The sequence below is a fragment of the Acipenser ruthenus genome, chromosome 7, assembly GCF_902713425.1.
Source record: "Acipenser ruthenus chromosome 7, fAciRut3.2 maternal haplotype, whole genome shotgun sequence".
NCBI lineage: Eukaryota > Metazoa > Chordata > Actinopteri > Acipenseriformes > Acipenseridae > Acipenser > Acipenser ruthenus.
Genome location: NC_081195.1, coordinates 19,997,941 through 20,013,519, shown reverse-complemented (window position 1 = coordinate 20,013,519; position 15,579 = coordinate 19,997,941). Strand labels below are relative to the sequence as shown.

General features: G+C 37.4%; 1 protein-coding gene across 2 annotated transcripts in view; it reads right to left on the bottom strand.

Moving 5' to 3' along the window:
• Positions 1-883: 883 nt before the first annotated feature.
• LOC117416185 (uncharacterized) overlaps positions 884-15,579 on the bottom strand; it is a 46,047-nt gene continuing 31,351 nt past the window's right edge. The window contains exons 3-9 of one of the 2 annotated variants that reach the window (XM_034027260.3): positions 15,108-15,269; positions 9,623-9,797; positions 8,581-8,661; positions 7,057-7,199; positions 5,424-5,542; positions 3,070-3,165; positions 884-2,695 (exon numbers count right to left, since the gene is read on the bottom strand). In XM_034027260.3, the coding sequence (XP_033883151.3) occupies position 2,695; positions 3,070-3,165; positions 5,424-5,542; positions 7,057-7,199; positions 8,581-8,661; positions 9,623-9,797; positions 15,108-15,269 (777 nt within the window). In that variant the 3' untranslated portion in view covers positions 884-2,694. The remainder of the gene's footprint in view (positions 2,696-3,069; positions 3,166-5,423; positions 5,543-7,056; positions 7,200-8,580; positions 8,662-9,622; positions 9,798-15,107; positions 15,270-15,579) is intronic. The other variant, XM_034027261.3, reaches the window with a different exon arrangement.

Sequence of the window (15,579 nt, the reverse complement as noted above, 5' to 3'; positions counted from 1 at the left end):
TTGAATGAGAGATATTAAACGCTCTGATACGTCAACAGGTATTGGTGAATACTTTTTTTTTAGCACCCAGAGCCTTATTAAATATCTTATTTGACTAAATAGATAACTTTCTGTTCTAATCTATGCAAATGATCTAATGGGTCAGTCTGCAGTTGTTGTACTCCAGATAATGGTCAATTACTACCAATGACTGTACCAGAAGTGGTACATTTGTTCTCAGTTTTGCAATGGTAATTGCATTCCATGTGATACCAGTCACTGTGGTGACTAACCTTTCCTGCTTGATGGAGCAAAATAAACAAACACTTTCCAATGGACTTCCTAACAGATGCAATGCAGCAGTTATGGCTAATTGTTTAACATAATGAATAATTATTAGAACAGAATTGTAACAGACTGGTCAGAGAGGCTGCCATTTGATTTTGTGCACACTAAAATATTTTTGGCACTGATGGAAGTTTCTAATTGAAATTAGACAAAGCAAATCCACTTTATCACACATAGGACAGTGGTGTGTCATGGAATCACACTGCAGTATAAATCTGCAAAGTCTGTTAAAAAAAGACCAGCTGCAGTAGCAAACTGATAACATCTCCATAATCCAATACTGGCAGCAAGACTTGTACTATAGTGTGTCTTATGGCTAAAATGTTTCATTTCTTTCCTGATATTGTATTAATCCTATTAATATGTATTATGAGTTCTGTATGATTCTGTACTGCTGTTTCTGCTTAAATATATTTACATATAGTGTTATTTAATTACTGAAAAGCCTCTTCCAGGCTGATTGTGGGGAAGTGAGGTGGGGAAGCATATTAATGTAGCACTGTGCACTGAAGCCCATAGTTAAAGCATTAAAGCCTGTACCATGCCAATACGTTTCCCCAGGACACTAAGTACAGTGTTCCCATAGTTTTATTTTAACAAAGGTCTTTAAAATGTCACAAATTATAAGAAACATACATTTGGACATGGTTTGTTTAGAAAACATTGGTATTTTAGTCAAACAAAGATGAGCAATACAATACAACGTTTTTCATAAATGTTGTAAATAGAAGCATTTAAATATACATATATTAATAAAATAAGTGTTATACACAGAGGTATAAATGGCACTGTACATATGGTAAATACTGCACACTGTTCACTTCAATATTTTGGTAGTACTAAAGAGTTTCAGCTTCACTCATGAAAAATATCACTAAAATAATATATGAAAGTGAACAAGAAATACATTGCTTAGTAAAATATTTTGCATATAAAAATATCTACAATGATTACTTCAGTATTGTCTACATATATTTCTGACACAATTCTGATATACACAGCACTTGGTATCTCCTCAGCATCATTATTTATGGTATGAGGGGAATGTTCACAAAATGATTTTTTGCCATAATAGAGGGGATCTCAGACTGTCGGCTTAAGAGCGTTTTGTAGTGCTACTTTTGCTGTAGTAAACAAATGTGTTTTATTAGATTATTATTTGAGGCTAAAGTATTTGAAGCTAATACCTGTGTGCTAAGTATCTAATCTTAGCAACGTCCAATTGTAAAAGATAAACAGCTTTGTACTACTACTGCCCCATTCTTTTCAGTTAGCTTCTTAGAACATATTGGGCTTTCTAGAAGAAACTCTGGAGCTAAAATAGGTTGTTTTACAGTTGCTAAGCAGCCTGGCAGAAACCAATTTAAAGTTTATTGCACAGACTCAAGCAATGCATCAGGTATGAGCAATTCAGCCCTTGTATTATTTTCGTATTCCCGTTATACTATTAAAATGTATCCAAAATCAACTTTGTTCTATCTGTTTTATCTGCCTGTCTCCAGCACTCATTTTTGAGTTACCGTACTGCTTGAGGGGTTAATATGGAAATTAGGGACATTTTACATTATTGTGACTAAAAACTCTTTAAGGTGAATTTGTTTACCTATTTATTTCAAAGGGATATTAGTCAGCTTGTTGCCACTTGTATTGCTGGGTTATAAAATATTTTGCTCTTAAAGCTCCAGTATCCTATATTTTTGTAGGCATATACATTATCTTACAAAAGGAGTGCTTTCACATTTAGGTTACACCCTATCCAGAAACTTTTTGCAAGTTCATCCATTACAAAACATGCAGCACAGTATAAAACCAATTCACACTGTTTAACGTAAAAAAAAAAAAAAAACGTCCTGCAATAAAAACCTGAATTTTAATTAAAGGAACACTGTATATAAAAAATTAAACATATTATATACCATTACATTGAAAGAGTTAGATATTACCAATAGTGTAACCTTTTGATGACGTTTTAAAGTTAAAATATTACCAAAATACTGTTAGCTTCTAAAACAAAAATATTTTTAATATTATGAGAAGTAGTATCCCTTCTGGTTTTGAATATGTTGCATATCTTGTTTCTGAACAACAGAATGAAAAACAAAACCTTTGAATCACATATTAAATGTTGCCATCGTTTCCTTTTTTTATTTTCTTCAGTAAGATCCACTTATTAAACGGTACGGATCAGTGATTCATTATCTCACATTCGGAAAGCCTGCTATTTTGTAACTCTGTAGTACATATTTATTGTCCTTCAAAAGACCTCTTCTCTCTTCCATTCCCATGAAGCGAGCCCCTACCCCAGACACACTCTATCCAGCCTCTTTACATTTTCAGTTCAGTGCCCAGAACTCCTGCATGTTTGGCTCTGAAAGAATGTAGAACATGCGGGGTATTAGAACATAGGTCTCCTGGAATTTTTTGTCCATAGTAATTTAATAGTGAGGTATTTTGTGAATTTAGTGAGTAATATCACAAGGAATACAGTTTGTGTATCATAATCGGCTTCTGAAAGGCAGCATCCCTTATAAAGGTTTGCCACTGTAAATTTGCACAGTAATTTTGTGCTTCCCCATTATTATACTATGCATTTACATAGTTTTGCATGGTAAACATGCTGATTATCTTTATGTTTTTACTTTACTTTGAGATATGTGATACCACACAATAGATTTCAAAGTTGAAACTGCTTCATGTTGACAAATGTGGTTTTGAAGTAGCATTAAAAGTGTCAAAACTCACTAGTGAGGCCAGAGGTAGTCGTGTTTCACGTTATGCCCCAGTGTGATCATGGAGTTCCTGTCTCTCCTTGGCAGGTCAGCGGATCCCAGATCGGGCCTGCATGAGACAAAACAACAATGTCTATTAATCAGCAGCTTTTAAAATATCCAGTTTTTTTATTATTATCCCACTTTGCTTTTCACCAGCTTACACTGGAAACACCGCATGCTCTGCCAAAATATATGTGGTGGTGTTCTGAGGCTTGGTCATGACCAACTTCACTTTTTCATTAAAGAAAATAAAGTAAATAAAAGTACACAGGAGAAAAAATGTGTACTCTGAAAAGCTTATCTTTGTTTTCCTTTTTATCAGTTATTAAAACTCTGTTCTTATTTATACTTCCTGACATTTTCAGACTGGGGTTTTCACTGCTAGGCAGATGTAACCAGATGTAACCAGTAGAGTATCTGCCCCTGTCCCTTCAAGGCGGGCCAATGTCTGAGGTGTAGGAGTCTAAAACTGAGGTCATGTTATAGGGGTGTGCAGAGGACCCATTACCCGTACTCTTATTTATACACATACTAGGATATGATATACTAATATTCGGATCGTACTCCGATGACATCACAGGAAGAGGGAAGGATTAAAACCGAACAGCTAGTAAATTAACAAAATGAACAGATAGTACTTAAATGAAGAATTCTGACTGAACATAGAGAATAATGCATGGGTTAGTGTGTGTTATTAGAGCTGAATGCCCACCTGAGGGGTGGGAGGCTACATAAACACTGAGGGCCGAAGACACTAACTGTGTGAGGTACGTTGGAACTCCTTTCCGTCTGGCAGCTCGCTCTGGGCTCGCGCTCTGTTGCTGGTGTTAATGAGTGTGTGTTTCCTGTATCAACCGGCCGTGTATCACAGGGAATATCAACTGGATGAGCCCACTGAAAAAATTGCTCCCCAGTTATTATATGTATTTATTTCACTTCTTTATATTGCAATATCAGTGGTGCACTGGTCCTTCCAATATCTCGCATGGAATAGATCTGTTTCTCTTAAGATTAAGAGTCATCACTGACAAATTGAGACTGATAGAATGTATTTGTATATGTGTTTTTTTTTATAATGGATACTTGGCACACACCTACGGTTGTAGAATTCACCTGCACGTTGTTAAACACACAACAAAAATAGCCTTAGTGGATATGTGAGTTGCGCTGTCTGGTGGAATAAAGACGCCCAATTTAAGCAAGACAGAATTAGGACTAACTTTCCCCTCCCATCTTTATTATGTGCTCACCAATTTTCAAAAGGTGGACTACTTTTGTCAGACTTTTTTTTGTAACTTTGCCTTTTTATAGAAATCATATCTTTACACGGCCTCTCCCTTTTTCTAACTTGTATGTTTATAATCTGATAGCTGACACACTGGTGAACAGGATTGTTTGACAGGTAAGTGCATCATGTAGAAATGTCAAATGCTGTTTGAAACTGTATCCACTGCATTCTCAGCTGGAAGACATCCAGCTCTCACTGAATCAGAAAAGCCTTTGTCTATTATTAGACCTTCTTTTGTTTGCATAATGCTCTCAATCTGCGCTAGCACTGGGTGTTGGCTTGGACTAGGCATCTGCCACGAATACTGTAAAAACTTCCTCACGCTTCCCTCTCTGTAGAGTTTCAGACCATTAAAGCACAAACCTTTCCAACTACTGCACCCAGCGCACAATATTTTGAAAGCTGACACTGAATATACAGGACAGTAATTGGATTTAACTGGAGAATTCAGTTTTATTCAGTCCCAAAACTGAACTTAACTGCAAATGTTATTTTATTCAGCCATCACCGGTTACAAAATACCTGGAACTAACCATTGACTCTAGCCCTGTTTCAAAGCCTTTTAAGTGTATAACTATTGGTGCCTGGTGCACAGGGTCAATTCCAGTTCAGGTCTTTATTCCAACCAGGTCCTAAATTAGTTAACTGAATCTGCTAAGCATCAATTATGAACTGACTGGATCAAAGACTCGGACTGGAATAGAGTGCCAGTTGTGCACCACTACCTTACTGGCATGCCTACTTAATACTGTAAAATGTTGAGAGGACATTCCCAATCAAGAAACAATGCCTTTACCTTTAAATATGTAACACAAACTGTAAATACCTGACACAGAGGGCTAGTTAGCATGGTTTCTATGACAACGACGTAGAAGGGTGACATGTCACCAGGGGGTTGTTCGTATAACAGATGAAACCAAAGTTTGAATAATGAAGGTTAGATTGTAATGGGGTACAGGGTTTCTCTAGTTCCTATAGGCAGATGGTTCTTCTATACAGATTTGACTGTAATGAAGGCCCAGTGCAAGGATTCTTACCTGTAGAGCTGTGGGCAGGATCTCTTCAGTGCATTGGATGACAGCCCCAGTCTGCTCTGGTTTCTAAGCTTTGTCTTCTTCACCAAGTCCTTGACTTTTCCCCAATGGTGATTTTCACTCTAGAAAGACAATGAGAGCAACATATTAGTTACATTTCACTGTCGGCAGGATGATATGGTTGTACCCTATTCTGTTCTTTTGATGTATTATAATTATTATTATTTATTTCTTAGCAGACGCCCTTATCCAGGGCGACTTACAGTTGTAAACAAAAAATACATTTCAGGAATCACAGTACAAGTATTAATACAATTAAGAGCAAGATAAAATCCAATGACTTCAGTTCTAGTAAGTACAAGTATATTACAAAATACGAATCAATATCAGATAACAGTGTCAGTGATAGTTACATCAGGATACGATTAAATGCAAAATACTACAGATTGAATAACACTAGTGGCAGATTACAGTACAGTATTCTGGAAAGTACAGGATTAAATGCAGTAAAATGAGTGCAGGATTAAATGCATGCATGACACAATATTTGTTTTCCTGCTTTACCCATGTTTTGTTACAGGTTTATCCTGACTTTTAATCTCATTTTTCAGATTGCCAGTATATACACTACTCTCCATTCAACATGCCAATGCTTTCAAATACTGTCTTGGAGCACAAAATAGCACAAAGAGGTGCCAGTATACACCAAAAACATCTCATGCAATGAAATCATAATGAACAAAAAAAAGAGAACATTTCATTCAGAAATTCATAAACATATGTAACAGGGTGGGGGCTGGGCACAAACTGGTGGCCTTGCACGCCGCATGTGAGCTCGTCTGCATGTGTGGTGTTTTAGAGCTTTTAACCTCATCTCATCTCATATACGGGGGACAGAATCCGTAACAGCAGTGTAGAACACAACAGTACGTTGCAGACTTGAATTGTTCTCTCTCTCTCTCTCTCTCTCTCTCTCTCTCTCTCTCTCAGACACTGATATTGATGTGTTACAGCCATCTGGAATTTCTTTGTATCGGTTTAAATCTGAAGGCTTGTATCAGATTGCTGGTATCAGATAGTAATAATGTCACATTAACAGTAGCTACACTGTTTAACTGTTTTTGTGTAACTATATATTCTAAAACTATAGTACTGGTATAGGGTGCCATGTAGGAAAATGATTTTCCTTCACGCAATGTCAGTAAGCCCACTTGTGAATAGTCACTCTGATTCTCTTGTGGAATGGACATCCTGAGCTACAACTGAGCTTGAATGTGTCATGCATAACCTCTTACTGCTACAAGCAGTAGCAGTAGTAGTAGTAGTAGTAGTAATAGTAGTAGTAGTAGTAGTAGCAGTAGTAGTAGCTTGCTTTATTTGTCTCACTTCACAGCATAGAGGAAGTCTTGTTTTTGAAACTGAATGCCACCGAGGCAAAGTGCACTAAAGACTAAGCTAGAATGCCGTACTCCATGGAATACAGGGTGTAAAATGCAATGCTACTAAGGGACTGTCAGGATGCTAGGGTTCTCCTCTGTACAGTGAAACAACGAGGTACTTTTTGTTATTTCAGTCGTGCCGCCACTTGCTTATCACCCCAGACTTGAAAGCCTCTCCGGTCAGGGGGATCACTCACCCCTCTCATGGGCTGGGTCTGAGGGAGGGTGCTGGTCAGGGCCTGCTCACTGTCACACCGGGCAGTCTCCACCCAGCTCCTTTGACTCCTCCTCAGTACAGGCGCCAGGGGATTATGTCCCGGCTCTGCTTGTCCGTCAGTCCCTGGGAAGGAAGATACAGTCTCTTGAGAGGAACACACACAATTTTAGAGAAGAGCAGCGGACGCCGTCAATACAAAAACAGATTCATTTTTTTTGTTGGACAATCTGATGAAACATGTGCAAGAATCACAGGCCCCAGGTAGCTCTGCTAACCCCCTGACCCAGTTTTCATGCCAATATCTTTCTTGTATTATTAAAGAAAATAGCCCTCAAGTAGAACTGAAAGATGGAATGTTTCATTAAAAAAATACACATATATGATATGTAATAAGATAAAATGACCAATAATGAGGGACTATTTTGTGAAAAGGTAAGCATTTAATGAATGGGGAGTGTGTATTTATACAAGCTCTATGTAAATATGTTTTAAGAGCTGCTGGCAGCATGTCGGCCTCATTAGAGAGGTCATAGTAGATATGTAGGGATTGTCAGCAAAGTATCATTGTACAGTATCAAGTTACTTTAAGAAAATGTTGTGACACATTGATGACACTTAATGAATCATTAAATCCTTAGTAAAACAACAAAGATATTTTTTTTAAAGGAAGATGCCACACTCACTTACTGCACATTCAGGGTAGAATGACTACTCCAACAGTCAAGGTAAAAACAGTCGACTAGTCACCATTTTAAATCACGTATCTGATAATAGCAGGTGCTCTATTTGTGTGCATACATTTTCGTAACACTTTGCTATTTATGCACTATATTTGCACACTGCTTGGATTTATTATGTATATAGCTGAATATAAATACAATACTGACATTGCTAGTTCACTACTAGTAAAAACTTTAAAAATGCAAAAACACTACCAAGATGCTGTTGCTGCTGAAATTCAAGCATGCGATTAGTGGAGTACCAGTATCTGAGGTCACTTTTCTTGTCGACTAGTTGACTTTCTTCAATGGAGGTTATTAATTGTGTTGAAACAGCCTGTCTGTCAATTTTGTTTGATCAGTCTCTTGTAGAAACCAAGCTGTCCACCTAGTTTACTTTTAGTTGGAACCTACAGAGGGGGTGTGAGAGGTCGCTTCCTGTCATTAGCCCTGAGAGAATCTGAGCTGCGAGACCTCAGTGCCCTGGGGCCACCATGTAACCAGCCATCAGCCAACAGCAGTGAAGACGCCTCCCATTCCCCAGACATACAGAGCAATGCATCGCTGAGGTGAAGGGTCAGGGTTACAGTGTTAAATTAATAGTTTTACATATTTAACCAGTTTTTTTTTTTTTTTTTTAATCTTAAAAGCCAGCAAAGTTCTCTTTAGCGTTTCCTGTAAATCAGTATATCAAAAACACCATTTGGAAAAAAGAGCCATTTTCTTTTTTAAATTTCTGTTTTGCTTCCTAGGCTATAACAGAGCTTGAAAATGTCATTTCTAACCTGCTGTTTGTCTGAAAGAAGGATGCAGTGGCAAACAGGTTTCAAAGGGGAGGGTGCTTGTGTCTTGACAGCAGAAACCACCTGGGGGATGTAAGCAAACTGGATTGTAAACAGTGTGCATTTTTTTTAGTATCACTACAGTTTTAGGATCCATATTGAATCAAACTAAGTGATCCATTAAGTAGTTTATTATATGAAGCCACTCTCGGTCAATACAAATATTACAGAATCCCATTTTATTGTCGTCTCATGAACGGTAGACTATGGATATGGATCATGCTATTTTTTATATATATATATATATATATATATATATATATATATATATATATATATATATATATATATATATTAATACGGTAATGTGTCTTTGCAGTCCTCTTTTCCACCCAAGTGCTCACGAGAAGACACGCTTATAACATAAGACAGGGTCAAATGTACATATCAATTTATATTATGATATTTAATTTTTGTTACCATAAATTAAATAACAAATAGCTTTGAAATTCAACTAATGCTTTTTTCTTATACATTCGAGGCGTCAGGCATGGTATGAGGTGTTAAGGCACTCGCTTTTTACCTTGTGTGGTCTGTGTTTAATTAGGGCACAGGTGAATTCAATTTAGCGGCTCAATCTAAACGCACGCCTCATTTTATTTCCCTCTTGATGCTTTTCAATCAGATATAGGAGGACAGGCACTACATAAACACAAATGCATGTTCTAAGCCCCTAATTAAAAATACTAATATATAGTATGTCTACGACAGGAATGCTATTTTTTTATTGAATCCAACTCTAAGCTTACAAAAACACCACTCAATTTGGTACAATTGTTATCGGGCCCTTTTGCAGACAGTCTAAAAAAGGATTGGATAGCCATGGAAACAGAAAACCCCTAAGCTTGAAGCATCCCCAGGGGTCAGATGCGAACATTAACATTGCTGCTGTTTGTAGTACAAGTGCTCTGTGGTTAAATAAACTGATTTTCTAATTCAGCAACTTCCACACCAAAAATGAAACATGCGTATCTTGTTTACTAACCTTTCTTCCTCAACCTGTCAGGCCTTCTGGATATTTCTGGTATTGTTGACAGGTCAGACAGGGTGCCGTTGGACGGCGTTGGGTTGTGGAACTCACTCCTGTGAATCGAATGTCTTTTCAGCTCCTGAAATGCCAAGCTGGCCACTCCACAGGAACAGCACTGCAATAAGTACTCCTACATCAGGAGAGAGAACACAGAAGAGAAAGGGTTAAAGACTGAAAGGGGACCAGTCAGTCACTTTGTTTCACCTTTAATGAAACTACCAAAGGCTATATTTGTACAAATTAACTTGTCTTTTGCCACATTCTTATCCCCCCCCCCCCCCCCCAAAAAAAATATTGTTGTATTTCAAAGCGTTGTTCTTACTGAGAGGAGAAAATATATCCCTGCAGCGAAGTTCACATTCTTCAGTTAAACAAGCACTTGTGTGGAGGAGTGAAAGGTTTCTATTGCTGTCAACATTTCACAGAACACTCTTTCTCAACTCACTTGTCACTAAAACAGGACTCCCTGTGACCTGACCCCAAACACTTTAACTGGCTTTAAAGCAATTGTAGCTGACAAAATAATTCCACAAATCTTACCTGCTGTGCACTGCTATTCGATATATTGGTCTCAAATGTGCAGTTACGAAAGAAACACATGTTATATGTACTTTTTATTTAAAAACATAATATCTGGTACTACACATGGTTAAAGGAATCTCTGTCTGCAGTGCTTTCAAGTAGTCATTTCACCTGGAGAGTGTAATTGTCCCCACCCCTTCAATGGCTTCTTTCCTGTTATTAACTATCCAGCTGCTTATTCTATTGTCTGACATGCTTTCTGCTATGACCTAAAAGATACTGCTAAGATTAAATGACCTGAGAATAAGGCACAGAAAATGAGAACTCTTTTTTTTCTTTTGCATACATGTATTTCATGTTAAAACATGACATCTGGTACTACACTGGGTAAAGGAAAGCTCTCAGTGTGCTTGTGTTGCCCTCCAGTAAATCTGTTACCCTTACACTTCCTAGGCCATTTAACCTCAGCAGTGTCTTTAGGATGAAGCATCTTACTGGCTGCTAAACATGTCAGTCATTATGGGGATGCAGCTGGTTGGATACTGACAGGAAAGAAGGCACTGAAGGGATGGGGACAATTTCACTCACCAGATGAAATTATCCTGAAAGTGCAAGGCTATCTGAAATCAAGGCCTGCAAACAGAGATTTATTTAACCTAGCATAGTACCAGATATCTTGTTTTAAAATGAAATGTTTGCCAATGTTTGGCGTGGAAAATGTATGGAATTATTTGATAACTACAATCCCTATAAAAACAGAGCTATCACATAATTATAACTGTATCAGACATGTCACTTGTTTCATGTGACCTTGTGACAGGCTGACTGAGGTAAGGAGACTCAGAGTCAGGATGTGCAGGGAAAATAAAAGACTTTTAATTAAACAAAATACACAAAACAAAAGGCACAATGGCCAACCAAAAAGACAAACACAAAAAGAGGCTTTAAACACAAACTATCCAAAAAGAACCACTCACTCACTCACTCACTCACTCCCTTTTATACAGGTGCCTGGGCTAATTGGGCAATTCGCACCTCATTAGCCCAGGCACATTCTGCACATTCCACACATTCCTCACACAAACTCACTCACTGAACCACACCCCAAACTCACTCATATCCACTCTAAACAATACAAAAACACAAAACCACCACAAAATAGGCTGCACCCCATCACAGACCTGCAGACGGTTTTGAGGAGTAGCACATCACACAGAGAGTGGTGAGGGTGTGGAATGGGCCTCCTAGTCATGTTGTTGAGGCAGAATCTCTTTGATACTTTAAGACCCAGCTTGATAAAGTTCTGATCAGTTACTTGGAACCAGACAAGCTTAAAAAAGGCCAAATGGCCTCCTCTTGTTTGTACATTTTTCTTGTTCTTATGTTTCCATTACTGTAATCTTTCACTTTTCAGTAACTTGTAACTGCAATGGTTCCTTTCTCACATAGGTAACTAAATGTGGTAACTCATTGCCTTTTGTGAAAAAAATAATGTAGTTACTTTTAAAAGTTAGTTACATTAAAAAAAAGGGCTAAGGCTAATCATAACATGGAAATCAGAAAGCGCTTACCAAACGCGCGTTTTATATCATTATGCTAGAAAATGAGAGAACAAATTGTTTCAATAGCTGGATCCTCAAAGAATATTTCTGTAGCCCAGACCAAACTGAAAAAAAAAAAAAAATCTATGTAAAATATAAACTGTGCCTGAGAAGTGAGTGTAACTGTAACTTATTACAATTTTGTTCAAGTGACTGGTAACTGTAACAGATTATTTTTTTACTTCCCCAGCACTGCCTACAGTATGACTAACCAGCCCCACTGTCTTTGCCAAATGAAATTCCCTCATTTCATCTCCGCTTCCTTTAAAATGTAATTCCCTCTTTGTCAGAGTTTGGCAGTGGAATCTGGAATTCTGTCCAAGCTAACATTAAACACTTAGGGTTGATAAGAAAGTGGAACTTTAGCTGGTTGAAAAACACAATGTACTGAAATGAAGTTCTGTGTAATCTGTTCTTTTTAGTTGAGCAATGCCTTTTTTTGTGCTAATTGTTATACCTGGCACATAAAGGAAATCACGAAAACATAAGAAAATCTCAGCTTGCAAGAAAAACAGGTTTTATCTTTTCACAGACTACCTTAACAAGATTTAAGTGTGGACTAAATTAGTTTGTCTTTCACTACTGTGCTTTTTTAATAGCTTTTAATATCATACAGTACCATACTCAACAGTACCCTACTTTAACGAACCACATAGATGCTTTCAAAATGTTGTCCTGAAAATGTTCATTAGCATATTCATTTTTAACAAACATAATTCTAAAAAACGATTACATTTATAATAGATTATATATCCTGACTACCATATATAGAAATATATTAGAAAGTCAATACAAAAGAAAAAACCCTTCCCAGCAGATTTAAGAGTAAGTAGCTTCACTGTTTTATTTGCCCTTTCCCTTTCCCTTTCTGTTTTGTGGTTATTTCAATCATTTGGAGTGGTTCTGGGTTCTGTTGCTCCCATACTGAGTTATCATTTTATCTCTAAATCTGCCTTTAACTGGCTGATTTGAGCTTGTACTGGGACTGAACAATCTTCCCCATTCCGTTCAAATCATGTGACAGCGTGCCTTCGACTCCCAGCCCCACCTCAAAGCCAGGTGAAGGCATAATAATAAAGCCTAGAACCAGTCAGAATTAAAATGACATTCGAATCTACTTACTCTGTAATCAACTTTGCAGTAACAGGAACCAAAACAAGATACCAGTGGTACTAGCCTATCAGAATAGGACCTGTTGTATTATTATTATTTGTTTATTTAGCAGACGCCTTTATCAAGGCGACTTACAGAGACTAGGGTGTGTGAACTATGCATCAGCAGCAGAGTCACTTACAACTACGTCTCACCCAAAAGACGGAGCACAAGGAGGTTAAGTAACTTGCTCAGGGTCACGCAATGAGTCAGTGGCTGAGGTGGGATTTAAACCGGGGACCTCCTGGTTATAAGCCCTTTTCTTTAACCACTGGACCACACAGCCTCCTATTAGAGGACTGCAAACTGTTTGGAAATATATTCTTTAGCAGCATGAAGACAAGTCCCATTTTTTTGTGTTAAAGATATCTTTGCTTGCTTTTTATTTTTAAATGTGGGTTATTTACAGATTTTTTTCACGTAAAAAAAAAAGATTCCTTGTAGTATCTTATTACTTCCAGTATTATTATTATTATTTATTTCTTAGAAGACGCCTTTATCCAGGGCGACTTACAATTGTTACAAGATATCACATTATGTTTTACATTCAATTACATTTTTTTTTACACACAATTACCCATTTATACAGGTGGGTTTTTACTGGAGCAATCTAGATAAAGTACCTTGCTCAAGGGTACAGCAGCAGTGTCCTCCACCGGGGATTGAACCCACGACTCTCCGGGCAAGAGTCCAGAGCCCCGAACCACTAATCCACACTGCTGCCCAGTAGCATAGGAAGCTGCATATTCCAAATGTAAGTATAATACAATCAAAGAAAAAGGGGACCAGTGGTGATAATGCTTGTGCTAATTAGACAATGGATTTCAATACTTTTTGAATTATTACACCTGCCACATAAAGGAATAATGAAAACGGTGACGTTTGTTTCAGTAGTATTTCCAGATATTTTATAACTTTTGTCAAGTGTCAGCTTTAACGGTTTAACATAAACATCGACAGTCCGCTAAGTTGTGGCTTTGCAGTCAAACACATTATTTATGGACTTAACCCCAATTAGTATCACTAGCTTTTCATTTATTTATTTTTTTTAACTGTTCATATTCACGGTCTTTTTTAATTGTGTTCACTAGCGTATATGGCTAGTATGTTAGTTTTGGGCTAAGCACAGGTTTTTTAGGTAACTTTTGAAATGGATGCATTCCAGATGACATGTGAAGGAGGCCGTTTTGTTTTAAGAAGAGGGGAGTAATTGTTATTAACAAACATATCAGGGCTCATCCAATCTTCGCTATGCATCTGTCCAGATGGATTAGCAGTCTGTTCAGGAGCCATTTGCTTTGCCTGGATGCACGCATTAGCTTTACGAGGCAATCCCAAGCTCTGGACATCATCTGTTTTTCATTGTGAGTCAGCGATAGGGCTTTGACATGTGTGTGGAAAAACAGCGCTCTGAAACAGATATTCATTTCAACATTTCTTCCCTGTAGGTCTTGAGCGTATTCCAGAACACCAGAGAGAGCCATGAGAGATACAATGTTCTTAGCATTTCAAAATGCTGCTCAAATCTTAAATGTTGGAGAAACTACTTATTTCAAAACCAAAATGAAAATATAAACATGGAAGCAGGCCTTATTCGCAAAGTTTTAAACATTCAAAACATTTTTTTTTAAATTCAATTCATTTTCATATGTATTCAATTTACGTAGATAGTTGTGAGGAATTGTTTCATGCTTACACAACTTCTTTTAATCCAACAAAACCACATCCCTTAAGAAATCAAGAAAAAAAGCTGGGTGAACCAGGCCCACACTATATTGGAAATAGTATATATATATATATATACATATATATATATATATATATATATATATAGAGAGAGAGAGAGAGAGAGAGAGAGAGAGAGAGAGAGAGAGAGAGAGAGTGTTAACATTTTTATTCTTTCTCTCTCTCTCTCTCTCTCTCTCTCTCTCTCTCTCTCTCTCTAGTTAAAGTAATTTCCTCAAAATCTTCCATGTTGTGCACTTCTATAGGGCTTCTACAGTGTTTGTTATGTAACACAATCAATTTAATCGGCTAAGATGCCAAACCATTACTGTTGATAACATCAAAATTCTTAACAGAACAATGTTAAGTTGCTATTTTTTACCATCACAGGTAGGTTGATGTATTTTTCATGGCAGTGAGACTGTTAAGGCAACTCCTACCTCCTTCATTTGCTTCGTCCTGCTCTCTTTCTGTAGGCTGCAGATTTGTTTTTGGAGTTTGAGGTTGTGCTCCTGGAGCTGGCCGATCTTCTCAATGAGCTGGCAGATATGCTCCAGGTATCCCAGACCAGAGCCAAGCACCTTCACCTTCCCCTGGTTTACCTGCAACCACACAAGAGATCAGCCTTAAAGTAACTGTAGCCAAAAAAATAACTTCAGAAATCTTACCTGTCTTGCGTGTCTATTAGCTCAATAGGTGCAGTTTTAAAACATGATATCTAGTCCTACTTTTCATTAAAGGATGCTCCCATATTTTAAAATTAAAAAACATGTTGTGTTTCTTTCAAAACTGTACATTTGTGACCTAGATAATGAATGTATTTGCATAGCAGAGAACATTTATGGAACTATTTTGTTAGCTACAATTAGTGTAACAAAACCTTCAACCACATTGGCAGTACAACAGTTCAGT